Genomic DNA, 27,954 nt, shown 5'->3' with positions numbered 1-27,954 from the left:
GTTTTTTTTGCTGACAAGGACGCCGCCCTCGTTTATGGTAAATACATACACTCATAAGTCCCTCTACTCCTTTGGACTGAGGGGAAATGAGGTGGAAGGGATGAGGATTAGTTTGCCGTCCATATTGAGGCACTCATGGCTCTTTAGGTACTTTCCTCTTTCTATGTTAAGCCTTGACGAGATTTTCATGGTAATGGAATATTGTCAAATGATTTAAGGGATTTACTCATCTATGGATCGGCGGTTCCCATGGACCGTTTGGGAGAATGTGTGAAATTCCCAATGGCCACCACCACCACCTTAATCGTTTTTTTTTTTCTTGTACCAGTGGGAAGAAATCGGGGAAGTCGATGAAGACTATGCCCCCATCCACACCTACCAAGTGTGTCGGGTCATGGAGCAGAACCAGAACAACTGGCTTCACACCAACTGGATACTGACCGAGGGAGCCCAACGTGTTTATATAGAACTCAAGTTCACCCTGAGAGACTGCAACAGCCTCCCGGGTGGCGTCGGAACTTGCAAGGAAACGTTTAACATGTACTACTACGAAACGGATGGCTGGGAGTTGGAGGATGGAGAAATGGGGGACGGTGATGGGATCACGGAGGAGGAAGACCGGGCCTTGAAGGAAAGCCAGTACATCAAAATCGACACCATCGCGGCCGACGAGAGCTTCACCGAACTCGACCTCGGGGATCGGGTTATGAAGCTCAACACCGAAGTTCGGGATTTAGGCCCTTTGACTCGGAAGGGCTTCTTCTTGGCCTTTCAGGATTTGGGAGCCTGCATCGCTCTGGTTTCCGTTCGCGTCTTCTACAAACGCTGCCCGTTTCTCGTCAAGAGCCTGGCTGAATTCTCCGACACCATTCCCGGGTCGGAGGCCTCGCAGTTGGTGGAGGTGGTGGGTCGCTGCATCAACAACTCGCTGCCTTTATACGAACCTCCCAGGATGCATTGCAGCACCGAGGGTGAATGGCTGGTTCCTATCGGCAAGTGCGTGTGCCAGCCTGGATTTGAAGAAATCCTCGGATCCTGTCAAGGTGAGCACAAAAACTTTGAACCTGCTTTTGTTCATCTGGTGTCTTGACTGTATTTTTTCCACCGAGTGCATGTGCTTTTCCTCGGCTTAGTGGACTTTTTTTTTTCTCCTCCCCCTGAGCCTCCAAGCACTTTGCTGCTCTCATACAGTCGCCGCTCTGCTAAGCCAAGAGCCCAAACATTCCCGCCTCCGACGTCAACTGACATTCCCATGTGCATCCTGTCCTCTCTTGTTTTCGCTGATGCTTTTTATTTTTAAACAAGACAGTCTGTACAATTAGCATTGTTATTCTCAATATATTTAACAAAAATATTCAGACAATACTGTCATTAGTCAAAACGGCCGACGATTTTCGTCATCGACTCGTACCGTTCATTCACGAACACCAACTCTTGAATCTTGAATCTTTTGGGCGTTTACCAACTCTCGATATTTCACACTTCCTAGAAACATGGTGCGCTTCAGTCGTTAGCCATTTTGAGTTCAGTGTTGTTCAAGGACACTTAATATGAGCTGCGGAGCTCAGCTCGTCTCGTGACCTTCTGATTACAAGACAGCCAATCTACCCCCCACCCCTTTCCCGCGCCCTGCCGGCCCACTTTGTTGTTTCGTTGTCCCCGAGCTATGTGAGGTTAGTCCACAAAGTGGCTTTATCAAGGACCATTTAGCACGTCTTTTTCATCACCAGAAAGTCACAATACTTTCCCAGCTTCACGTGATTATTTGCTACAATGTCTACCTTAAAAATCATCTCTGCGAAAATAGATGGCAGAAAAGCAAAAGGAGTAACTTGAGGACAATTTACTTTCTCGTAAAGGTGGCGGGAATGTCCGTGTTTTATAACTGACAGCGAGTGGAGAGCACGTTTTGTCTGAGCCTCAAGGAGAATTTCTCCTTCCACATGAAAACCCCAAAATGAATTTAACTGTCAAAGTAAAATACAATGTGAGGATGTCTTTAAAAATATATCAGGAGGGACATTTGAAGGTTACCAAACATTAGGTGCTGTTCGTTTCAAGGCGTGTTGGCGTTTCCAGGCCCCGAGACCATAAAAGTTGTGTTAAATGCTAATTATTACAGCTTGTTCAACATTTATTTCTGGATAAAAGACGTCTCGCTGCTCACCGGTAAACACGGCTCACGTCGCTAACGGAGCAAAACAAATAAATGTGACTCCTCTAGCAATTAATGAAGCTACAGTCGTTTATACACCCGGACATGCAAATGAGGTTGTCACTCTGCCAAGTCTTTTTAAATGTTCGAATGAGAAAGGAAATATTTCCACTAATATAGCTCGATATTTATTTTTGTAAACAATCTTGTAACTGTGGATTGGTGTTGAATTCAGATAAAATATTGAATATTATTTATATATCCATATATATTTTTTGTAAATATACTAAATATATACTAAATATACTAAATATATATAATATATACTAAAATATATATATTTTTAAATTTATAATTATTTTTTTAAATATACTATATTATATATTATATATTTACATATTTATTCTTTTTTATATTATACATATATATATATATATATATATATGATTTTATGCAATGTTAACAAACCTATTGTATTCACTTCATTTAGTCTATTTTGCCCTTAAAAGCGAGACGCGGCTTTCTGAAAATAATACAATTGCATATTATTGCCACGTTCAGCCTATTCAGCACCTGTTTCAAGCACGCACGCCTCGCCGAGTGGGAATCGTTGCAGGTCAGAGTTCAACACAATTGGAGAAAATGTAGCACGCTGCCGAGCCGAGCATGATTTAACGCGGTCTTTGTAAAAGTGGCACGGAAAGAGTCGCGGGCAGCTCGTTCGCACCTCCTTTGTCTTCCTCGCGTTTTATTACCTTACCTCATTGGCACGCCGCTATTTCACTGTCTGGTTTTTATCTTTATTTGACTTCCTCCAATCTCCCTGGTGCTCACGTGTCTTTTCTTTTCCATTTGCCGTGCTCCACGTTTATCTCCATGTCACTGTCAATCATTTATTGTCTCCCAATTCCTCACGGCCTCACGCTGCCTTTTCTTGAATACAACCGCCTACATTAGCACTCCAACGGCATAAGCGGCGGGACCCTTTTCTCTCTTTGTGTCACCACATTATGTCTGTATTTGCGGAAAAACAACACAGGCCATTGAAAGAAATGGATTTATTTAAAAGGTGAAACTTCTGCTATGGATTTGGGTGTGTATCTCCAAATTCACTTGACATGGTCTTGGAAAATAAAATAGGAATGATAAAGTGCTTTTTTTTTTCCCCCCAGTCTCTTCACTCTTCCTAATCCAAAGCAAATGGAGTCATTGCTTTCCGCTGTAAACAAACGTAATAAAATGTTTTGCTTCGTGAAGTGACAAGACAATGAAACATTATCGGTTGAATACAAAACTGAAATAAGTCTCAAATTTGCACGTTCCAGAAATATTCCCTTCCATCGTAAAAAACTTGATTAACTGACCGTTTTATGATACTTTTGATATTCTTAACGGCCAGACAACTTTTTTTTCTTTATTTTACGACAAATGTGGAGCACCTAATAAAAATCACAGCTGTGCATTTCACGTCAGTCATCAACAACAAGAATCAAAATTAAAGCAGTGACTGTAAAACAATGGCGATGATTTCATTCAACACAAAACAAGTCATCAAAATTCAAGTTTATATTTACATATGTGGTGATATCTTGTTACACTGCAGTTGTGTGAGGTGACAGATAAAAATTCTGTATGTGCTTTTGTGAAATGTATAGATAATTGGGAAAAGCCAGCGGCACTGTCAGCACAGCGAACCTGTGAAGCGAGACAAGAACGAGTTGGGGTGGGACTGCAAACAAGGTGTGGGGGGGGGGGGGGAGTCTATAGATGGACAGACAGATAAAAAGGATGATGGGAAAACAAGTGGATGGAAGAGAAATGGAAGATTTCTCACTACAGGGTGTGAGGCTAAATAGACAAAGAGATGGATGAGTGTTGTTTCTGGGGCGACGGCCACGGAGGACGAATAACTGAGGACAGAGGTGGGCAGATGGATGAAGAGAGAGATGAAGTATGGAGGCGTGGGTAGAACTTGGAGATTGAGTTCGCTCTGCCCAACTTGAGCAATGAATTTTGGATGTATAACGCGAGTGAGAACATGATTAGATTGAATTTGGGGAGCTCGTGGAGAACAGGGAGAAATCTCAGTAGGACTTCAATCATGTGTATTTGAAAGAAACCAAGTGTAATTATTGCAGAGAAACTCATTCTTTTTCTCTGGTACCTCTACAGATTGCCCTGGGTACAATTTTAGTAACTTGTCAGTACCTGATGGTCCATTTGTAGAAATGTAGAAATGAAATAGAAGTGGTGTCAGGATTGACCCTTGTGGAACTCCGCATTTGATTTTTGTTTTTGTCGTCTGCTGAGCAGTTTATATGGTCAGCACTGACATCTCGCAACACTATGACATCATTTTTCAGATGTGTCCAATGCTGCTTCTCACCAAATGCCAATCGAACTAGACTTCAGTTTTCCTAAAAGACCAGTAGAAACGATGAATAAAGTTTATACGGTTCTGCATATACTAATGATGGAATTTCATCATTAACTGGAGAAAAGCTCCATTTGTATTCAAAGCATAACAACCAAGGGCATTGTTGAAAAGATCTTAAAGGAGAGCTGCTGAAATAATGAACGCTCCATTGAAGTAGTGGAATACCCTGACGGACTGTTTTCAATATAGAAAGAAAAGGTATGAGAGCTGGATGTCATGATGCAAATAAAGCTAGAAGCCAGTGATTGACGGCTTTGGTCTGTTCTGTTTCGGTCCAGGCTGACGAAAGATAAAATGTTATATAAGATGGCCAGTGAAATTGAGTGCTAGGACGCTAAGGTGGGGAAAGATGAAACGGGATGCCAGCGGATAAAGAATGCAAACGAAAACCTGGACGACGCTTACTATCAGAGAAAAGAAATTCCTGGAATGCCGTAGGGAATGTTCCTTCTATTTTTGTCGTCTAAATGTGTCATGGGCAATGCTGGATGTCCCTTTGGGATTCTTTGCTCAAGAGGCGGGTCTCCCTTGATGTTCTCCCGTGTTTGTCAAACTTGTCAAAGATAACAAACAAACAAAAAGGAAAAACATCATTACACGGAAAAACCGAGCTCAGTTTGTATTACCTCATTTGCATTTGGAGTCGTTTATAAAAACGCCCGATTCCCACACAATGTTGCTCCAAGCTTCCCTTTTCCTAATGTGTCTTTTGAGTCAAACACTTAGAAGCGAGCTTGAACAAAAATGGACGAGCCGTCATGCGGCACTAACAGAGGCGCCTCGGTGAATGATAGCATAGAAATCTGCAAGGGGCGGATGGAAGCCTTTTCCATCATCTCCTCAAGTATGAATTGAGTCAATTTGCTGCAAAAAGAGCTGCCATTCATCATTTTAGATCCCGCTTCACTGGAAACCGCCTGGCAGCTTTCATTGCATGCTCCCGTTTTGCGTTCTCCCCTTGGATTCTCTCCTCCCCCCCTCCCTCGCTTATCACCCCATCATCTAAACATGGCGATGCTGTCATGACAACTAAAGTGCTTCCTGAGTGCTTGTTGGGTAAACCAACTTCCCCACTCGGGCATCCTCTAGTTTACCCTCCCCACTGTGAGCAAGCTGCAAACAAGTCCAGACCTAATTTAAATACGGACTGATTTGGAATTGGTTACAATCATTTTCCAAAAATACCCACGAGGTGCACTTCTCAAAAATGAAATGAAGTAATGTTTTTTTTTCTATTTTCTCAAGAATTTCACGTATGAATTTTAATAAGTCATTCAGGCAGATGCAGCAGGTGTGTATTTACACTAGTTTTCAATCTGGTTCCGATCCAAATTGTGATTATTCCGCCTTGGCCAACGTTATTCTACAAAATGCGACTAACATTCTGATGCTATGATGATCTTTGAGTCACACGTGCCGGTTGTTTTGCTTTACCAAATATACGTCCATAACATCTTCCCTCATTATCTCATTGTGTTCTACGTTGGCGTTCCTAATATATCGGCGTGCGTGCACTTAATGACTTGCAGCTGTACGTGCAGCTGCACACACAAACACACACACGCATGTTTTGTATGCAGATTGTGAACGGTCCACATGGGAGATGCAGATTTTTTTTTCTCTGATTTGATACCATTGAGGTTCTTGACCCAAGTTCACCTCAATTCAGCTTTGGGTCATTTGTGAGCCGCTTTGTTATGCTAGCACGAAACGAGTAAACATTTCATAAATATTTAATCCGATATCTATTTTTATTTTTGTCTCGGTATTTTAGCCAGACTTATTTATGGTCGTGACATCTAACGTCCAATCTTCCCCAGCCGAGCTTCATTGGTCCACTAAATTGGTTTAGGTTCATAAGCTATCGTGACCTTTTTGCTTGGCCTTTTTAGTCTTGGACTGATTGTTGGATGACAGAGAGGACCATTGTCCGGCATGACAGGAAAGCCCCGTTAACTCGATTGTATATGACGACATTATCATCTGCCATTGTTTGTGTTCACACACAAATACAGACGCAAATTGGCAAATAAATGTACACAAAAAGCGAACGAGCGTAATAAACAAAGCGACGGAATCCCGAAACACACACAAACGCCCAAATATATTCATAAAGTCTTTGTTTGTGTTTCTTACGTCTCACTGTGGAACAAATACAGGAAGAGGATATTTACTTTGTTTCCTTCTGCCGTTTATTGGTCTACAATCCTACCAGCGAAGTATTCGAAACAATTTTGCGTTCAAGATTACTTTGGCGTCAATTTGTCTGCAGTGAACCAACAGAAATTTAATAAAAACACTCATGCTGATAAATAATAAAATCAATTCAAAACACTAAAAAGGCATTTTAAGTATTTAAAGTGACAAGAGAAGAGGATGCTCGTTAATGGCCATCATAGGACACCATTGGATTTTTTAATTGCCCGGGATGCGGCTTTGTGTGATGCATATTAATTGCGTATTAGACACACACATCTACACACAAATGGCGCATTAGCGTGGATTGCATATTAATTACCTATTAGCCTTTGTTCTGTGCATTAAACGCTGTGTGGCATCAAAAGACAGCTTGGCCAAGGGCAACGCGCACGGGAAGGTAGGACATATTTTAGTCAACCATAAAAAGCCCCCCCCCCAAAACAAAAAATGAAAATGAGCAATCTGATTCCAATGATTTAAAATGATTGTGTCACTAATTCAGAAATATTCATGACATTGTCAGCATATGTCCTGCCACGTTTGACAAATTCGGCTTGTAGTTAATTAATTTCCAATGATGATCAGTGTTCACTTTTATGCATGTGTGATGAATTTAACATAAATGGAAATGAGTAACACATATTAATATCTCAACATCAATAATGTTGCTTCCTATGAGAATTGACTGACTGACTTTAATTAAAGCAGCATACAGGTGTTTTATTTTTTTTATTTTTTATTTTTTTACCTCCTCTGTCTTATCTATACATTTTCAATGTGACCCTTTAGCTTAATTGACTTTATTTAAGTAATGACATGCGTAAAATTAGAATGAAATGGACTGACACTTTCAATGAATTAATTTAATTTCATTGAATTTAGGTCATTTACTCATCCCTATGGACAAATTTTAGATTACTTGGTTAAACTTTTTTTCCAAGTCTATTATTTTTCTTGGATTGGTTTGGATCCAAAAATCCTTATCCTTGCCGGGTTTTGTATTTGAAAGGAACAGTTACTTCATTCTTTGTAATCTGTCTGTGGGGGAGTTGGAGCTTGAAGTCAAGGGGAGCTACCGGAGATGATGGTGGTGATAAATCTGGCGTGTGTGTGTGTGTGTGTGTCGGGGGGTGGGCTGGAGAGAACAGATCAGGTGTCCAATTGTCTCTCCCACATCCTGGGTTATGCACACAGAACAAAATAGAACTTTATTGTGGTATTTATAAAGTCTCAAAAAGCAGTTTAGCAGCTCAGTGGTTTGGACCAAAACTCCCGGGCCGGTGTTCAACGGAGCGTAGACGATGACCACTGCCAAGGTTGTTATCCATTAACAAGAGTTTTGTTAGAAGGTCGCTTCCTACTTCACTGAGTGGAATTCATCGACGGATTCATAAAAAAGAGAATCTTAAAGTGAAAATAATGTCGAAACAACCGGTCGAAGCAGAATCAACAGCGCCTCTGCTGGTTGTAGACGAACATTGCACGCCATGATTAAAATCCCACACCAGCCTTTGCGTTAAACACAATCTCTTAAATGACGAGTCAGCAAAAACAATGCCCATATGTTTTCCAGACGGTTTATCCCCATTAGGCAAGAGGTGATGTCCACATCGGACTACCGACCAATCACAGAGCACTTAAGAAAACAAACAAGCCGACAGAGAATTTACTCTTCAATTAACCTTCCAAACCACCTAGAAAAAACAAATCGCACCACGACTCTCAGAACGAGAACACAGGCGTGCTAATCAGTCGTCGTAAAACCAAACAATCGTCATTAGGCTCGCTTTCATGTGTGGCATCGTAGAAGCTGTGTGTGTCCGCTTGGCCTGTCAGACGGCAAGGTCAAAGCGAGAATTTTTCAGGCCTAACGTTCCGTGACAAGTGGGCAAGGTTCCATCAAGGTGACTCACTGCACGGGCACACACACAAATCTTGCACATCTCCCCTCATTCCTATTTACCTCTGTGGTTTTATCTGCGCTTAATGTAGTTATTAATCACACTTGCCGTCTGAATGGTCCACAAAAGTGCCGCAATAAGAAACAAAGGAGCGATCAAGCCTTAAGAGGACAAGGCTCCCCCTGTGGAAGCTCCATTATCACACGTGTCTATTTGTATCTGTCTACCAGCACAAGGGAGAGGATGTTGCAGCGATAAGTCAGAAGTTGTCGATGCATTCTTGCGTGTTAACATTCGCTGTACGTCCACCCCGTTTATTTTTTCGGAGATTACATCTTGTTTCTCGCATTGTTGTGAGAGCACAATTTTAATCTGCTGCTGGCGACAAACCGCTGAAGTGGAGATTGACGGGTTGAACGGTTCGAATGGTTTTTTGACAGCCGCGTTGTGACAACTCGCAGCCCCGTGCGCGATCAATATAGCGAGGAAAAACAACAGAAGACAATTGACTTGCTAAAAAGTAGGCTTCAATGTCAACATTTGAAGAAAAGTCCTTCTCAGTGATCCCTTGAGGGATCCTGACAGAAACAATGCAAGAAATGTTTTTATTTCCTTTTTATTACGCCGATCGGTATCTCTGATGACATGGAAACTCCTCGGGGAAGTGTGATTGCCACTGTGACCTCCTTCTCCGTCAAAGCAACTAACTGCTTTCTCTTCTTCTCCCACTTCATTTGACCTCTCTGCCTCCATGCCGCCCTTTTCTATCTCTACATCTGCGACTATCATCTCATCTTTAAACCCCCCCTTCCTCCCTGCGGCATCCGCTCCCGTCTTTCAGCTTGCAAAGTGGGGTTCTACCGCTCGCTGCTGGAGTCTCTTCTCTGCAGTAAATGCCCGCCCCACAGCGTGGCCCGGCACACCGGAGCAACTGTCTGCAGCTGCGAAGAAGGATATTACAAGATTGACTCGGATCCTCCCAATATGGCCTGCACACGTGAGATTCGACATCTCTATTTGTACAGATTGACTTTCGATTTATTGTCTAAACAGTTATTTTGGTCAGACAGGAAAGATTATTTTATTTATTAAATAAAAATATTATTATAAGAAATATTTTATAATAAATATTGAACATTATTTTTTTCATTAAATAAAATATATAAAATAATATTTGTTATAATACATATTGAATAAATTATTATAATAAAATATTTATAAATTAATCTAACCAAAAGAACTGTTTAAATAGTATCTTAAGAAGATAAATTCACAAATGAATTTTGATTTGTTCTGACTGAGAAGTCCACTTTACCTCTCAGGGCCGCCATCGGCTCCCCGCAACGCCATCTCCAATGTCAACGAGACCAGCGTCTTCCTAGAGTGGTCCGTTCCAATGGAGTCCGGTGGCAGGAAGGACATCCGTTACAACGTCCTTTGCAGACAAGTCTTGCCAGACGGAAGGGGATTAGAAGAGTGTGGTGCCAATGTTCGCTTTCTGCCACGTCAGGTGGGCCTGACCAACACCTCGGTGATGGTGGCCGACCTGCAGTCCCATACCAATTACAGTTTCCTCTTGGAGGCCATCAACGGAGTTTCGGATTTGGCTAAAGAGCGTACGAGGCAGTATGTGTCACTCAATGTGACCACCAATCAGGCTGGTATGTAGTCGATTTACTGTTTGTCCATAAATGATCGTGTGTGGGCGGAGCTTAGTCAATGAGACTAATTATGCTGATGACATGCATGTTTACATGATGGCAGTTTAATTTTTTCACATTTTTTTTTTCCGTTGTCGAGCATAAGGGATAATAATCGAAATAACAGATCTCGCCATACTTGTCAATCTGACGAGCTTTCTTGGTTTCTATTCAAATGGAGATTAAAATTGCAACAGCATCTGCTTGGGAAGCCAATTTTTCTTGTTAACAAATAAATTGTGCTTGCGTCGTTTAGTTTTGTTTGTAATGAAATGGCAAGATGGCGAGCAGAATAAAATGTCTGCGTTCTGCTTCCATTTAGGGGATAAATTGAAAAAGAAGACAGTTTATTGACGAAAGGTTTGCACGCTATCGTGGAATCGGAGGAAGTCGTAATAGTGGACGGTCACTCGGTCGGGGAAAAGAAGAGACAGATGGTTGTTTGACAGTCAAGAGAAGCGACAGACCTCTAACCCCGCCGTCACTGTGACTGTCAGCAATCTGAGTGGATTACACCACAGCGCAGAGCTCCCTTTGAGTTCATCGGAGTTGTGGCAGGATTAGAGTTAACCAAATTGGAGATTAGGGATTACATTAGATTACATATGACTGGTAAAATCGCCACTCCTTGGCAATGGGTGCAATTATTCTGGTTAAATTACACTTGTTCTTTTCATTCAAGTGTTGGGAACCCATATTGGATAAATTAGCCCTTTCTTATGCTAATAGTTGTCAATATATCATAATTGATAAATCCAACAGATCACATGATTATTCATTTTATCCATAGGCTAGTTTGGAACTTTGTCAGATTGTCATCTGGATTGGGATCATGGCGAAGTAGTTACCGTATTTTTCTGAGTATAAGACGCATTTAAAATCGACAGTGCAAAATGCAATCTTAATATGTAGAGAGTCAATCAATTAACAGTTTTTCTATCATAACAAATCTTTCTGTGGTTGTCACCCATTAAAAAAAAAAGGGGTGGTGATTACACAAGCCCAATTCACGGAGATTTTCCCCCAAACGTCATGTTCTTATCCAGTCTGACCTGAAATAATGTGCAGTAATGCACATAATATTTGAAAAATTCCCCAAATTTTTGAGTGAGACCACACCTTATAACCCGGTCCAAAGAAAATACAGTATCAGATTTTTTTTATTTTAACACAGCAACAAAATAATTCCATTACTGCCTCCAGCAGATGGACAGAAAGATTACTCCAAAGGTATGATAATTACGTCATGACAGCAGGTTGCTTACACACAGTGAGAAAAGATATTAGTAAGCCCCCAAAGGACCCCCAAAATGTGCTGGTAGCAGTTCACTACAGTGCAAACCGTGTTAATTTCCTCACAGAGTTGTGTTCAATGGCTTGATTAAGGCTGACAGCTTTGTTATTTACCAGAGATGCAAAACAGATGTCACCTTTCCCAGATGTTGCTACCATCATCATTCCACTCAGGCTTTCCGCATCATTTCAATCCTATTCCCTGCTGCACTTTAAACAATCCGGAGCCCATTTTGGTTCGTCACGTTTTTCTGATCAGTCCTTGCGTTTTGAATCGAGACGAGAAAGCAGGCCAGCGGGAGAGCTGACAAGCCAGAGGACGAGTAGATCTGAAGTGTGGGGAAGTGTCATACTTGATAAGGGGTCAGATAAACAGACCGTTTCACGGTGTCCCTGTAAAGCCGCGTCGAATAATAAAACGGCGGTGCTGAAGGGCAGGTTCACGGAAGCGCCATGTCCATCACTCCGACTGGCAGATTAGAAATGTTGGAGGCCGTTATGCAGCACGAACACAGAACTTTATGAAGTTAGGGATTTTGTTTTTCTGAAAAGTGCATTGCAGATGTTATAAAACCAAAAGATTAGTTTGAAATAGAGTCGGGAGAAAACCAGATGAAATCGGTGAAAGCTTATCTACTTTTCTTACACTTTTGGTTCGACTGATATTTCTTTCAGTGTACTTATAAACCCGAGCTAGATGTTCGAGGGTCTGTATTGATTTTTTTTTTTTTCGTTTTCCAAAAGCTTGCAGAGCAAAGTGGTTGGCTCGGGTTTTATTTTCAGCACTGTGATAATGATGTAAGACGGAGGTACTCGAAGTTGACAAGTGGGCAGCTGTCAGCGTTAAGCTAAAAAAGTTAACGTGCGGAAAATTGCCGACATTGGTGCTCATTTTATGAAATAGCCCAAAATGTTTGCGCACGAGAAGCACGACGCCTTTCCCGTCGTGTCTGTTCATAATTTATAAATATGAAAAGTACTTTGAGTGCCTTATTCCCGGTTAATCTGCAGGAAAACTAAAGGCACTCTGTCACGATGACAGCCGAGCCTTTACAGTATTTAAAAACAGAGTGTGTGTCGGTTTTTGGTTTCAGGCTTTTAAGATGTTGCAGATAGGACTTTTGTGAAAGCATCTACTCCAGGATACAGTTACCGTTGTATGTAGCCGTGATTTATTCCCCGTAGAGTTCTGCTGAGACCATTGAAACTGAAACGTTGTTTGGTGTCACACACACAGACACACACACACACGTTGTCGACGTTGCCAGAGGGAGCATTTTGCCTGGTTAAAAGCCTCTTGTGTCGTAGATTCTCCAACTGTCCCTGGGAGAGTTGGACCAAGCGTTCAGGTTACGTTCAGGATGGCTCAATGACTCACGGAAGTCGGCTCACTCCAGAATAAATTATCTAAAAAAAAATGTTCAAATCGAATTCACACAACCTCAGGCTAGTCATTTTGACAGACCTCTCAAAAATTTTCCCTGAATTTTTTACAATTAAATTCTCAACTGTTCAAGTCTTAATTTGTTCACACCACCTTACATGAACCAGGAAGTAGCCAACTAAAATTGCTCCTAATATTTTTTTGTGTTGCGGCTCCCTCAGCATTGTGACAGATTGATACAGTTCGACTCGCCTTCTGCCAGCATTGAATGAATTGCCCAAGATTTAACGGGATAGTTTAATTAGACACTCGGGCATTTCAATGCCAAAATTGTCGCCGAGCTGCCTTGGCCTAGAAATCATCTCATTGGTTGGAACAGCTCAGTGGATTGAAAACAATCAAGAATTCCCGAAGGAGCTTGAATACAAAAAGTGTCGTGCCGTTGGGGGGGGACCTGATGGATGAAATGAGTCACATAGTCACAAATTACAACTGATTGGAAATATCTTCACAATTTCCAAATGGTTTCAGAATAACAATTTTGGCTCTTTGTGATATTTTCGACAGTTTGATTAAACTTCCTTGTCAGTTGTCAGCTCTGTTGTAATTGTGTGTGTGTTTGTGTGTATCTTGAATCTTGAATCTTGAATCTTGAATGTGCAGCACCTTCGCCGGTGAGTGTGGTGAGAAAAGGTCATGCCGGTAAGAGCAGCATCGCACTTTCCTGGGCAGAACCGGACCGACCCAACGGCATCATCTTGGAATATGAGATCAAGTATTTTGAAAAGGTAAAGTAACAAATGTTACTAATAGTAGTCCTTTAGTTGCGCAATACTTTATTTTGCCGATTTACGTAACCAAAATATTCTACTGCCGAACATATTCTGGGTTTTCTTCACAGTCCATGATTTTGCTGACACACCTACTAAACGGCACCTTGTGAAAATAATGTTGCCTTTCCCCAAAGCTGTTTTGAAGGTGGACATTGTTAAAGAGAGCAATTTGATGCTTCAGCTCAGTTCAGTGATCCTGTGCCCTTCCTCCTCTCTTCCTTGTAAGCATTCTTTTCTGGGAAGGTCATAATAAAGGTAAAGAGAGAGAGAGCGAGAAGGGGAAAAAAAAAAAAAAGGGTTGTGGTCAGTGGTTAGCTAATGGTTTCTGGCTAATGGACTGGCTTTGAGCCTTGTTTAAACCTGATGAGGTTACACTTGGGTAACTGATCCTCAGACGTTCAAACAAAGCCGAGCACTGAGCGCACCAGAAACATTTTTTTTTTCAAATATGCACTTTCTCTTCCAACAGGAGCAGGACTCCAGCTATACCATCATAAAATCCAGAGAGACGGAGATGGTGGTGGAAAGCCTCAAACCCTCTTCGGTCTACATCTTCCAGGTTGGACAAAATCCATATCGACATCGATTAATGATAATGAGATGACACGGAAAAGAATCTGCGCAAGGCGGGCGAGCACTTGCAAAGATTTAGCTTATTGGAAGTGACGTATAAATCAAACAAATGGTCCCTCGGAAATAATAACGCGCCGGACCAATAAAGATATTTGGAAGTGGTTATAGTCAGTAGAATTCAATACTGAGCAATCTGTTCCAGGCGGATGATCAATTTGATCACACTTGATATTAATCCCCCCTTTGAGAAATAATAGAAATAATGTGAGGATTGAATATGTGTGGACTTTGCAGGTGCGAGCCAGAACATCTGCGGGCTACGGCGCTTTTAGCCGGCGTTTTGAATTCCAGACCAGCCCTTACCGTGAGTTCACACAAAAGCGTTGGACGAGAAAAACGGGGAGTGTAAGCCCGAGCGGGCGAGCGTGGCGATATAAAAACCTCACACCTGTATCAGCAGTATAGTCCAAGACTTTTTACATCCCGTCTTTTTTTTTTTTTTTTTTTTTATTGGCAGTAACAGCTACCAGCGAACGTGCCCAGGCATCCATAGTAGCGGTGGCCATCACTTTGGCGCTCGTCCTGCTGGCGGTGGTGGCTGGATTTCTCCTCAGCGGACGGTAAGGCGGCCAATCGGTTCGGAGTCCGCTGCGCCACCTGAGCCGTGCCCTCAATCAATTTGACAGATAAGCAAAGTGATGCTTCCCCCGGGGATCGGCCGACGTTGATGTAGCTCGATTTCATGTGGTTGGATGGAAATCGCTGATCTATGTTATGATTACCTTCAAACGTAGCCCGACGTTGTTATGACAACCCGGTCGTTGCTCTTTGATGAGGACGATAGTTGTCCAAGGCATTCCTCATCTCGTTGGATCTGGATTGGCATCAGAAGTGTTTAAACTTGTGTAAAAGGTCGGTATAGAGCGAAGCCGACGCATCCGTCAGTATCACAGCTCCAAGCTGCAGCCTTCAGCCGCATCCGCTGTGGAGGTCACGTAGAGCAGCTGCTGTGGTCACAATGCTTTACTGTCAGAGCTTGGATTCATGAATATCATTGATCCTTGTTGGAGAATATGCTGAGCCGCGCTGTTTTCTGCCAGTGTGTTGTGTCTGTCTGGGGGAGTGCCCAGCATGCAGTATCTACAACGGATGGGCCTCGTAAAAAAAAAAAAGAAAAAAAGTCTGGACTTTAGTGGAATATATGCTGTGTGGCCAAAATCATCAATTATCATTAGAATATTCATACAAAAAATAATTCAAGAAAAGTGCCTGGATTATTTTCACCAAATATATGTAGCAATAATAATAAAAAAAAATGATAATGATAAATTGAAAATTCTCAAGTATTGTGCATGTGTGACAAAAGGTTAAAAATGGAAACCCAAGAGAATAAATAAAAAAATAATTCAAGAAAAGTGCCTGGATTATTTTCACCAAATATATGTAACAATAATAATATAAAAAATAATAATGATAAATTGAAAATTTTCAAGCATAGTGCATGTGTGACAAAAGGTTAAAAATGGAAGCCCAAGAGAATAAATAAAAAAGTAATTCAAGAAAAGTGCCTGGATTATTTTTACCAAATATATGTAACAATAATAATAAAAATAATAAATTGAAAATTCTCAAGCATAGTACATGTGTGACAAAAGGTTAAAAATGGAAGCCCAAGAGAATTTCCCCTGTTGAATTTGGGCCAGGAACCCAGCCCCAGGCCCCCCCCCCCCCCCCTCCCCATCTTTACCGTCCAGACTACTAACGCACATCCGTTGACATAGAATCAGGGCACACATGTGTAGACGCACTTCAACGCAGTGATGCATGTCCACACACATACACACGGACGTCGGCCATACAGGAAGTCCGAAGGCCGAGTAGCCACTGGGCAATCTCAAATCCCTTGACTCAACAGATCCGGAAAGCTAGACACCCTCGGGCAGACACAAAACACACACGCACGCACATATACAGTGAATTTCCAGCTGCCCATGGAAAGCCTCTTGGATTTTCTGTCCTACACAATAAGAGCTGCATGCGTGAATATTTGGAATTTGTTTGATTTACCCCCCCCAAAAATGACAAAACTAAGCTATGCTTACCTTAAATATATTATACATAGAAATTAGGGCAGCATTGCTTTACTCAATTGACAAATAAGCAAATTTCAAATAACCGTGAAAATAAGAAGCTTGTGTTCTTGTTGAGCATTTTTGGCAGGCATCATAAATTTCCTGATTGGATTCAATTACAGATGGTTAGCCGGCATTAAAATAATTGGAATGTGTGTGTGTGTGTGTGTATGCACCCATGGCTTTTTGCACAAAATCAATCTCCTTTGTTTAATCTAGGTTATCTGATTGTATCCGATGGCTCGGATGTGTAAATATTGACGTGGAGAAATTGTTTGGACTGGCGCAAACTCGTGGGTGGATTTTTGGGTACACAGGCAAAAAAAAAAAACTATAGTAAATTGCTCATACATAACATTTACAAACAAAAAAACCCAAACTTTCCTTCTAGTTTGCTGTTTAATTTTAGGGGAAAAAAAACAGAATAAATAAATACAATACTACAAATATATTTTTACTCTTTTCTAGGCGATGTGGCTACAGCAAAGCAAAGCAAGATCCCGAAGAGGAAAAAATGCACTTCCATAATGGGCACAGTAAGTTTGCATTGCATTTCGTCACCATCCAAAATACATTCTGGATTTCCGGGTGAGACAATAAGTCATCAGCGGTTAACTATGGAGAGTTCAAACGGTGGCCGTGTCGTTACGGGTTAGTTTCCCCCCTGGAAGGTTTGACCATGTGTGTCTTCATGACACTCCAGCCAGAGATCTTCGGGGCATTTGATTGTTGGCACACTGGCCGAATCCAAACATAGCCATGATGGTTTCCCCGTCTTGACTGCCTCATATATTTGGCAACATTTTGGCATTGTCTTCTGTAGCCCATCTGTTGCAATTAGGGATGACCGAGACTGCCGTGTTGGCTCAGAAGAAGCAGAATGCTGCCAGAGTGTGTTACTAGCACACTGAAAGACTTACCACGAATATACAAAAAAAAAAACTTTTATGCTATTCGTGTGTCTGCAGTAAAGTTCCCGGGAGTGCGGACCTACATTGACCCCCTCACCTACGAAGACCCTAACCAGGCTGTGCATGAATTTGCCCAAGAGATTGACGTGTCATTCATCTCCATCGAAAGAATCATTGGCGCTGGTAAGTTGTTGTTTTTTTTAGCTTGTATATTTGCAGCTCTAAGCTATGTGTGTGTGCCTCAGGGGAGTTTGGCGAGGTGTGCAGCGGCCCGCTAAGGTTGCCAGGGAAAAGGGAGATGCAGGTCGCCATCAAGACGTTGAAAGCGGGATACACGGAGCATCAGAGACGTGATTTCCTGTGGGAGGCGTCAATCATGGGCCAGTTTAATCATCCCAACATCATTCGTCTGGAGGGCGTGGTCACCAAGAGTCAGTGTCTTCTAATAATTAAAAAATATATAATATAATATAATATATTATAATATAATTTTATTTATTTATCTATTTATTTATTTATTTATTCTTTTCAGGCAAACCAGTGATGATTATCACCGAATACATGGAGAATGGATCACTGGACACGTTCCTTAAGGTAGGGAAAAAAAATATATTGCAAGACACAACTGACAAGTGGATGATAAGAAACAAATTTAATAGAGGTAAATATGGCACTAACTACAGACAATGGGGATGAATAATAATGAGCAAACTGAAAGCTAATCAGCGAATGGATTATCGTCGCTAAAGTGTGTCCTTCTCTGGATGTAAAAATGAATAAATACATTTGGGTGATTTTGTTGAATGCTGCACCGCAGTTGTTGGCAAAGCGGATCAACGGGGAATGACAATACAGCCAATTAGCTTTTATTATTCCAGCTAAATGCCTCATTAAGTTCAGACATTCAAAGCCAAATGTAGCTACTTGCTGCAAACATACTTCACATGACTGGAACGACGGGAATCTCAATGGTTCTTGCTGCAAACCACTTCAAGCTTTTCATACCTTCCAATGGCACCTTGTTCACTTAAAGCAGTTCAGGTTTGCTTCTTAAATTGGTTCATCTCAGCAATGTCAAACTGGTACTAAAAATCCTCCAGAATGTTGTGAGAAGCAAGGGAAGTGCTAGCAGGACGGTCCTGGGTGCCAAAAGGAGGGAGGGAGGGGTCGAGCAGCAGGCAGAGCAGCTCGCAAAAGCCTGTCAAGTAATTACATGGATGGCTGCTGTACTGAGGACAGTATAAATGACACCGCCAAGTGTCTGGACGGGCTTCTGGATTAGTTGTTGCACCATTTTGACAATGCAGTAAGCGATGCTCATACTCGTACGTCAGGCTTAACACGGAATTGAATTTCTAAATGGGACCTTACACTGTCGATGCTTTGGTGGGCTATATAAGTGGTGGAAAATCAGATTGAAAGCACAAAAGGAAAGTAGGTTCATGGTAATAAAGGGGATGTACTGACACGAGTACCTTGATAATCAATTTAGGGCTGTCACAAGTGAATATTTTTAGAATCAATTATACTTTTGATTAATCGACTCACCAGATAAAAAGGTTTCTGCATGAAAGTGTATTGCAAAATCATTTTCCCCATTTACTGTTGTTTATTTGGTATTGTTTAGTGATAAAAACAACTACCGTATTTTCCGCACTATAAGGCGCACTGGATTATAAGGTGCACCTTCAATGAATGGCCCATTTTAAAACTTTGCCCATATATAAGGCGCACCGGATTATATGGCGCACCTGCCGTAGCGGCTCAATATTGGTCCATATATAAGGCGCACCGGATTATAAGGCGCACTGTCGGCTTTTGAGGAAATTGGAGGTTTTTAGGTGCTCCTTATAGTGCGGAAAATACGGTAAATGAAATTTAGTGTTGAGAGGCTGACACTAAAAATGGCTCTCAGTTTGATAATCAATTGCTTGTCGATTAATCAGTTCATTTTGACAGCTGGAGCTCAATTCATCCCATTTATTTTTTCGTCTTCCACTCCAGAAAAATGATGGTCAATTCACTGTTATCCAGCTGGTTGGTATGCTACGTGGCATTGCATCTGGCATGAGGTACCAAACACGCACACACATAATTTGATATTGACAGCAATTCTCCACGGCTCCCTTCTAAAAGCCAATCGTCTCCTTCTGGCTAATGAATGCAGGTACTTGTCTGACATGGGTTACGTCCACCGCGATCTGGCAGCTCGAAACATCCTGGTCAACAGCAACCTTGTGTGCAAAGTGTCTGATTTCGGCCTATCCCGTGTTCTGGAGGACGACCCTGAGGCTGCTTACACCACACGGGTAAGGCGCTGCATTTTGATTTGGGAAAGCGCCTTGGCAGTTTGTTTTCATTTTCACATAAAAGAAATTGCTTGTCCCACACAGCCCAAGGTGACATTTAAAAGTTGACCAACTACTATGTTTACAATAAAAGGTAAATCACGTATTGAAAGGCTGAAAGTCGGATTATATTATATGCATTTTTTTTTTATCCACACTCCACAACAGTGGACGTCTTTTTTTTTTTTTTTTTTTTTACGAGTGACATCCTTTCAAATGAATCTCCAGCTTCCAGCCAATTAGTCGCCTCGGCCTCTCCGGCACTCAATTAGCGGCAAACATCCCGTCACTCACCTCTCTTCCTGCTCTCCACTCATTCTCACTCGCTGGCGTTTTCCTCGGCTCCGACTGAACAGCGTGAGGAACATCATCCACACCCTTCACATCATCAGACTCGGAGATATCCCGCTGCTGTGTTCATCAATGCCGCATCAAGCTAATTTCACTTCTCATCGACTGAAAGCACATTTGGCTCAGCAGTCATCCCGGGAAATGTTCTATCTTAGCGATGAGCGTTTTATAATGAAGTCACGCGGCTGCACACACACACATACACACACATCATATTTGTAAAAGAATATCAACCTTGTTATCTTTATTGCAAAATTAGCATTCATTAACATGACGGTGGGTTGTCTCGTGTTTAAGTTCAGTTTAAAATCTTTGGTAATAAAAATGAAAAAACAAAAAATCATTTTTTTGTAATATTCTCATATATTGTGTCACAGGGCGGGAAGATTCCAATTCGCTGGACAGCTCCCGAGGCCATCGCATTCCGGAAGTTCACCTCAGCCAGCGACGTGTGGAGTTACGGCATCGTCATGTGGGAAGTGATGTCGTACGGCGAGCGTCCATACTGGGAGATGTCCAATCAAGATGTAAGTTCTGGAATGTTTGTGTATTTTCACCTCACACAGATTCATCCTCCCTAATCATTTGCATAAAATATCGCAGATATTTTTAAAATGCCATGTTCCCGGTATTCTGTGCAAAAAAAAAAAATGCCGCAATGACGTCTTAGTGAAATGCACGAGTTTCCTTTCCAGAAGCTTCCTCTAATGTCAGAAGCTATTGATGTCAATCTATTCCTGTAGTGTTGACAATGAGAATGAATAGCTTTAATAGAAGATTAGATTTTCTAGTGTGTGTGGGGAAGGGCGGCGAAGCGCGTGAACGAGCACAAAGTTGCACAGCTAAGCAGAACCTCGTGGTAGGGAATATCACACTTTTTTTTTTTTGAACATTTGCTCCGTCGAGCTTCCATTTTATTGTAGCACCATGTCGGAGCAAATGACATGACATTTTTAAGTAGCCGCCGACCTAAATCACTTGCGGGTGAGGAGCGTGTCGGAGGATCTTAAAAGTACAACCCCGAAGTCCTCCAAGATTTCAACGGCGTGGAAGGAGACACACGTGCACACGCAGCCCTGCGGTGACCTCCTCATCCGCCAGCCCCTCCCACCTCCTTTTGCTTATGAGGCCGTCTGTCTCCAAGAAGTGGCGAGAGAGGGGGGATGAAAGAAGGGAAGTAGAGGAGGACGTTTGATGTTTAATTGAAAGCGTTATGGCGGATTTTCTCCGATCCGCACAAGAAATTGCAGCTACTTTCTGAAAGCCTTCTCCTTGTGTTTCATTTTTTTCCTGCACTCCATCGCTTTTTCTCTCATCCTGCCTTTTGTCTTTCATCTGCATTCTTTTTTTTTTGCCAGTCAGCTTCATGTAGTTGTGCCTCGTGGCGTGTTGGCCTTCTCACCGTGCCCTCCCACGCATGTGTGTTTAAATGCAATCTGTTTTTTTGTTTTTTTTGACTGAACTTCAACATCCCAATTCCCTCCAGTCAGTCTTGAGTCGAGCAGAAGTAGGCTGAGACCTCCAGATTTGCTCCATCTCGCACAAATGATTAACTAGCCGATACTAGATGATGCCTTCATGGTGCTCATGAGATACAACATCACAATTCAGCTAGCCAATAATCTCGGGTTTACCCTTTGGACGATTGTTGTCTATTTTAAGATGAAGGAATTGTCCTCGGGTGTTGGCCATCCTATCCTTCTCAGCAACTCCCACCCAATTCTGCAGGTCATTAAGGCGGTAGAAGAGAGCTATCGGTTACCGGGTCCGATGGATTGCCCCGAGGCGCTCTACCACCTCATGATGGACTGCTGGCAGCGCGAACGAAGCAACCGGCCCAAGTTTGATGAGATCGTATGTCTACTCGACAAACTCATTCGCAACCCTAGCTCGCTGAAAAATCTGGTCAACTCTTCACACAGGTGAGAATTAATCAAATAAAATAAAAATTCCTTAATACTTAATATACGTTGAATCAGAAGTACACATTAATCTGACTGAAATGGTATTTTTCCTTAAAATTGAATTTCCTCTTTTGACAGTTTGGAGAAAATTCACCTTGGTGCTAAATTAGACTATCTTCACCTTCCTTTACATATTCCTTCTCTTGTGAATTAAACTCGGAGCTAAACTCATCATCATTCAGATTAAATGTAAATAGAGTCTGTCGAATTCTTATGTGGCGGCATAATTAAATCACTTTAGACAAAAGACCGCAATCGCTTCGTGTTGTTGAGGGAAGAGCTGGGAAGAAAAAAAAAGGCATAAATGAAATTGATTTTCTTAAGAATAAGCAATAGTTTCAATTGTTTGCCTTTCAAAGTATTCTAACATCCAATTAGTTAGTTTTACATTAGCGTATAATGACATTAACGTGTTGTAATGGAGACATTTAAGTCCTCATTTTCTCGGTGGAGGCAATGAAACAACGGTTGATCATTTCTCGGCCTATTCTACAAAGATAAGTAAATTCCCGATGTAACAACCAAAGCAATAGCGCTCGACAGTTCAAAGGAGCTGGAGCAAAACCAGACCTTCCGCATAATGAAGCTCCTATTAGCTAGCAGCGGCGTAGAAAAAGCTGTTTGCAACCTTCGACGTTTGTATTTCAAAGCTCGGCGCCCTCTCTTTGTTGGCATGGAGAATAACCTGAATGATGTTTTCTTAGTAATGAGTGGACTATATATTCAGTTTTGCATCACAATGCATTCAGAGAATAATGAAGGCAATATGTCAGAAAAAAAAAATGCTGTCACTCTAACGATCTTCAAATACAACGCCATTTTGTTTCAAGCAGTGTGCACCGTTCGCAATATAATTAGGATTGCCGTAAATTGGACGTTTTTCTGTCTGAGGTAAAAAAAAAAAAATCTGAATTCCTTCTCGATCCAAGGGGGGAAATAATCAATATCATCTCAACCAACCTTCCGCCTTGACAGCAGATTTAACTTTCCAAAAGTTCCAAATCACCGACTGGATTAATGACTGTTTTTTTTTCCTGATTGATGTCTTCAGGGTGTCCAACCTCTTAGTGGAGCATGCCAGTGTAGATGTAGACTGCAACGTCTGGAGTAGAACAGTAGGCGAGTGGCTGGATTCCATCAAGATGGGTCGTTACACGGAACTCTTCATGGAAGGAGGATACTCGTCATTGGACACGGTCGCTCACATGACATCCGAGTAAGGAACAATATTAAATTTGATGATATCCGATGGTGTCTTCATGTCTTCTTGTTTTTAGGGACTTGCGGAGAGTTGGGGTGAACCTAGCAGGTCATCAGAAGAAAATCATCACTAGCATTCAGGAAATGAGAGTCCTCATGAACAGCTCCAATACCAGTGTCAACATCTAATGCGCACAAAATACGTGGACCTAGTATGAAGAAGACTTCAGTTGGACCTAGAGCGGCTGAGCACTTTCTAAATGATAAGGAGCAGACTTTCTATGGACCAGTGATTTTTTTTTAGGGGTGTCACAGACCAAACTGAAGGGAGATGAGTGGTTTTACAAAAAAGGGAACATGGTTGACTGAAGACTTTCCATCCAGAGGATTTCATTCGAATGGGATTCCTTACATCCCAGCACTGCTTCGGTTCTCGAATATGGAGAGCGACCAGCACTTTTTGGTTACACACAAATACGTTCTTCTTTTAGCTAAGGTTTTCCGAGTCCAGCGGATCTGTATGTTTTGCTTAGCGTCTTCTGGAAAGTGAATTGATGCACCAACGGCTACCATCTCTGGTTTTTGTTTGGTGGTCACGAGGACGCCATCAAACTCATCCACATTCAAGTACATTTCCATCAAATCTTTAAATGAACGGCAAGCATGTGTACTGACTGAAACCTGAAATGCAAAGGTATGACCCTAAATTTCTCGGTTGTTTTGATATTGGGTGAATGTAAAGTTCTCCAGATGCTCATCTGAACGGTTGCATTATGTTCTGATCAGCAAATGACACGGGGAACCCGCTCTTCTAAAGTTTGCTCGCAGATTGCATGACCATGTCAGTTCGCTTCATGTTGTCTTTCTTAAGACAAAAAATTTGGAACTTGATTGATCAGCGGATGTACCATGTTGCTAAGGAAACAGTCAACAATCACTCAACCATGATGAGTCTTCAAGTTAAGAATCAACCACATTTGAGATTCCAATGAAGCCTTCACGTCCACTTTCAGGTACTGCAAAAAAAAAGTTTTTCTCCACCACAGTGCACCTCATTGAAACGGAACCACTGGCAAATGGAGGCAATATTGAATAAATCGATAATCACTTATTATTTATTTGTATTTATATAAAATGCAAAAAAAAAAAAAAAAATGTTAGTGTTTGCGTTTAATCTGTGAAGCTCTGCCTACATGTATTTCATGTATATAATGTATTATAAATATTTAAAGCAGGGAGCATTGTTCTTCAGTCTACCATGCAGGTGGTCAAGTTGCTATTGATCGAGCATCTCAGTACTTATTAAAGACGACGTTTCTATATCGGCATTCTTAAAAGATCGACCTGGACACCTCTAAATTAGGGACAGGAATAATTGACTTTTGGATATTTTGCTTTCCAGGGATTTTTTCAAAGGTTTTAACCCATCCACTTCATGGAACGTGTAATGAATCATTTTCAAAAAAATTCCAAGAATATTTTGGGTTTAGGAATTTTATTTTAAAAAAACATTTATTTTTGCCCCCCAGCCCCCCCTCACAGAAAAAGCCTAGCTCCGCCTGTGCCGCCAAGAGTCATTTCTAGCAGCCTATATACAGAAACAGTGAATATTTTTCCTACACTATTCAATGTCTACAAGTTGAAAAAATTGTGCAGATAACTTTCCACATGAACCTCATCTTTTCCGATGACTGCTATTTTTTATTTTTTTTAAATGAACGAATATTAGGGCAACACTGGATTTTTAGAAGAAAATAACTCTAACAACAAATTGTCTAAATTTCTAGTCCTCTTAATGCAGTCTGATTCCGGTCCTAATATTCAAACATTATTCTCCATCCTCTTACTTTCTGTTTTTCTCTCTTCGGTGTGGCCCTAACACTCCTTCATAGCTTGTGTGGTAATTCAGGAGATGGTACTGAATCGAGATTGTAAAAGTACTTTTATAGGAGATGCTTTAGGGGGGGGGGGACACTCAATGGACTGTTTGAAAAGCACACTGGAAGAATGTAAGATTTTAAAAGGCTATTTCACTTTTTTTTAAGAACATGTTTTGACTTTTAAATAAGTCAAACCGAAGGCCTCTTCTGTGGTTGGGAGGAGTTATGGTGTTAAAACATTTTACTATCTTGTTTTATGTAATAGGACAATGGAATTGTTCTTTACATCAAAGTAGACGGGAATAAATTCAGTAAATGCACAGAAAGTGAGACCCGGAACAAATTAAGTTTGTGACTATTTGGATGGATGAACATTTGGCTGTCATGGGGGAAATTATCAATCGACTAACAAATTGTTTTTAGCTATTTTTTAATGAGACGGGAGACTCCTGCAAGTGTCATATTGAGCAGACTAATGCTTCCCCGAGGACTTGCTATAGTGTGCATGAATCTCAGCTAAGCGAAACTGACTGACAACAGCCCAGCCAAAATAATCGCGCTCCATTTTGCCTAACTCTCTTCAAAACACAATTAGTCAATAATCAGCTCCATTCAACCGACTTGAATCGTTAACATCGTTTATGGCCGAGCCATATACAGGCGGTGCGAGCAATTATGCTGCCTGTATCTGCTTTACTGCTTCTTAAATTACTTTCATCAATCATTTCATAATTTTGAAATAATGTGTCAGATTTGGGGGGATCACGCACAAACGTGGTGCTTATTGGCTTTTCGCAACCACCAAACTAATTATAACTCAAAACGTATGCCCAGGGCATGAACAGTTGGAAAATCGTACACCCTTCTAAGTGCCTCGTATCTTTTTAGCACCGTCGTTTCCTCCCCTGCCAAAATGCTTCGTCTTGATTGTGCCCCGACGTTTTATTCGCTTTTGCCAGGCAATAAGAAGAATGTCAGACAATGTGTATGTTGGAACTAATTTCATTTGCACTTTATGACAAATCTGTCACCCTTCTTTTTAATTCCCCGCCGCAAAGTTATTTGAAGTTATCTCTGTTTATATTCGGCTTGAGCACAAGAATTGGGTCGTAATTTTGAAGCATTCCCAACGATGACGAGCACCATTTTCTTTTTATGTGTGGCACAAATGTGATCATGGCTTGAACTAATGTATGACGGTGATTTGATGTTCGCTCAATGTTGTGAACATTATTGGAGGGTGTTTTAGGCATTCCAGCAATTCCACTCCGAAGTGGTCTTACGTTGACAGCTCGTATTAATTTGCATAGCTTTTAAAATCCATCATAAACGCATGTTATTGCTACTTACCACCATAAAATATTTTCATTTTTCCAGCAAAGTCTTGTTTCTCTGCAATGCCGCTTAACTGAAATGACTGAATTTCCAAATATTTATTAACTGCCATACACATGTAGAAATATGTGAACCAATTTATAATATTATATGAAAACTAGCTTTGAATTCTTTTGATGTCATTTGACGAAAGACTAGCTTTTAAGCTAGCGGAGATTTGCTGAAGGCAAGTCAAGAATAATGATCGATAATTGTAAAAAGAAGTATCGTATTTTTCTGACTATAAAGGCCTGTTCATGGAAATTTTCATGGATAAGGTGAACTGTTGATCTTTGAGGAAATTATCTTAAGTGTGCCTTATAGTCCAAAAAATACGATATACCGCAATAAGTTCCATTATTATGTTCATCGTCCTCCTCTTTTTATCGATGATGACAATTTTTTGTGCCATTAAAAACAACAACAACAAATAGAAGAAAAAGCCAATCACTCAAATGTTTTACCACCCGTCCCGTGGTTTGCCAACTTGCAAAGCGTTAGCATGAATCTTGACCTCGGGAAATCTTTGCGTCGATTTATCTCTCGCTATTTACAGACATGTGGTGATCAGGTTTTGCTGAAAACAAAAATTGTATTGTAAGCGCACACATTTTTTTTTCAACAATTGAATGACAGTTTTGGATTCATTGAAAGCACAGTGAAACATACTTAGTAACTGTTGTGCGATTAGTTTGTCTTTGAGACCGTCATGGATTATGTTTGTGTTGCTGTTTTTGTAGTGTGTTCTCAAATGCTCTATTTTTTCAATAAAATTGGACAAAAATTCCGTGTCTCCGTTTCTGGATTGCTTTTGGATCGGATTCATAATCTGGTGGAAGCAGACTTTGTTCTGATCTTATTTAATTTGTCTGTCTGCAAATCAGAAAAGCAAATGAGGACGAACACAACAAAAAATAGATGAATCGATGTTTTGAGGGTAAATAAACTTGACTTCATAGATTACGGAATGTATCCACAGCTCGACAAAAACAATTTCCTTTCACAAGAAACAATTTCCTTTCGCAAGCCGATTCCAAGAGTAATATGTCGAATATTATGTTACAACTGCACCTTGTCTTCCATCAGAATTTACGCAGAAATATTGTTGCCTCGCAGGCTACGTAATAAAGACCAGGAAGTGATTCGACAAAGACAGAATTTGGTATTTGAAATGTCACTCAAAATGGCATCTGATGAAAGATTTATAGAAATGCAGGTAATTGTGTGATCACAGTTGTCTGCGGGTGTCAAAGGTCAAATTTGTCAAAGGTTGACTAAAATTGAAAATTAAAACTACTGCTGGTTTTTTAATAACAATA

At 41.1% G+C, this 27,954-nt stretch overlaps 1 protein-coding gene across 2 annotated transcripts in view; it reads left to right on the top strand.

The window, feature by feature from the left end:
• unm_sa34860 (un-named sa34860) overlaps positions 1 to 27,422 on the top strand; it is a 70,260-nt gene extending 42,838 nt beyond the window's left edge. For both annotated transcript variants that reach the window (XM_088391128.1, XM_088391129.1), the window contains exons 5-21: positions 329 to 1,043; positions 9,534 to 9,689; positions 10,015 to 10,353; positions 13,733 to 13,857; positions 14,372 to 14,461; positions 14,770 to 14,839; positions 14,993 to 15,095; positions 17,076 to 17,143; positions 17,576 to 17,701; positions 17,764 to 17,949; positions 18,051 to 18,112; positions 19,523 to 19,590; positions 19,686 to 19,827; positions 20,595 to 20,744; positions 21,946 to 22,139; positions 23,233 to 23,397; positions 23,459 to 27,422. In XM_088391128.1, the coding sequence (XP_088247254.1) occupies positions 329 to 1,043; positions 9,534 to 9,689; positions 10,015 to 10,353; positions 13,733 to 13,857; positions 14,372 to 14,461; positions 14,770 to 14,839; positions 14,993 to 15,095; positions 17,076 to 17,143; positions 17,576 to 17,701; positions 17,764 to 17,949; positions 18,051 to 18,112; positions 19,523 to 19,590; positions 19,686 to 19,827; positions 20,595 to 20,744; positions 21,946 to 22,139; positions 23,233 to 23,397; positions 23,459 to 23,570 (2,871 nt within the window). In that variant the 3' untranslated portion in view covers positions 23,571 to 27,422. The remainder of the gene's footprint in view (positions 1 to 328; positions 1,044 to 9,533; positions 9,690 to 10,014; positions 10,354 to 13,732; positions 13,858 to 14,371; positions 14,462 to 14,769; positions 14,840 to 14,992; positions 15,096 to 17,075; positions 17,144 to 17,575; positions 17,702 to 17,763; positions 17,950 to 18,050; positions 18,113 to 19,522; positions 19,591 to 19,685; positions 19,828 to 20,594; positions 20,745 to 21,945; positions 22,140 to 23,232; positions 23,398 to 23,458) is intronic.
• Positions 27,423 to 27,954: the final 532 nt, after the last annotated feature.

This window comes from Syngnathus floridae, chromosome 12, assembly GCF_059516105.1.
Source record: "Syngnathus floridae isolate MCC-2025c chromosome 12, RoL_Sflo_1.0, whole genome shotgun sequence".
Classification (NCBI taxonomy): Eukaryota; Metazoa; Chordata; class Actinopteri; order Syngnathiformes; family Syngnathidae; genus Syngnathus; species Syngnathus floridae.
This window is presented reverse-complemented; position numbering and strand designations above follow the sequence as displayed.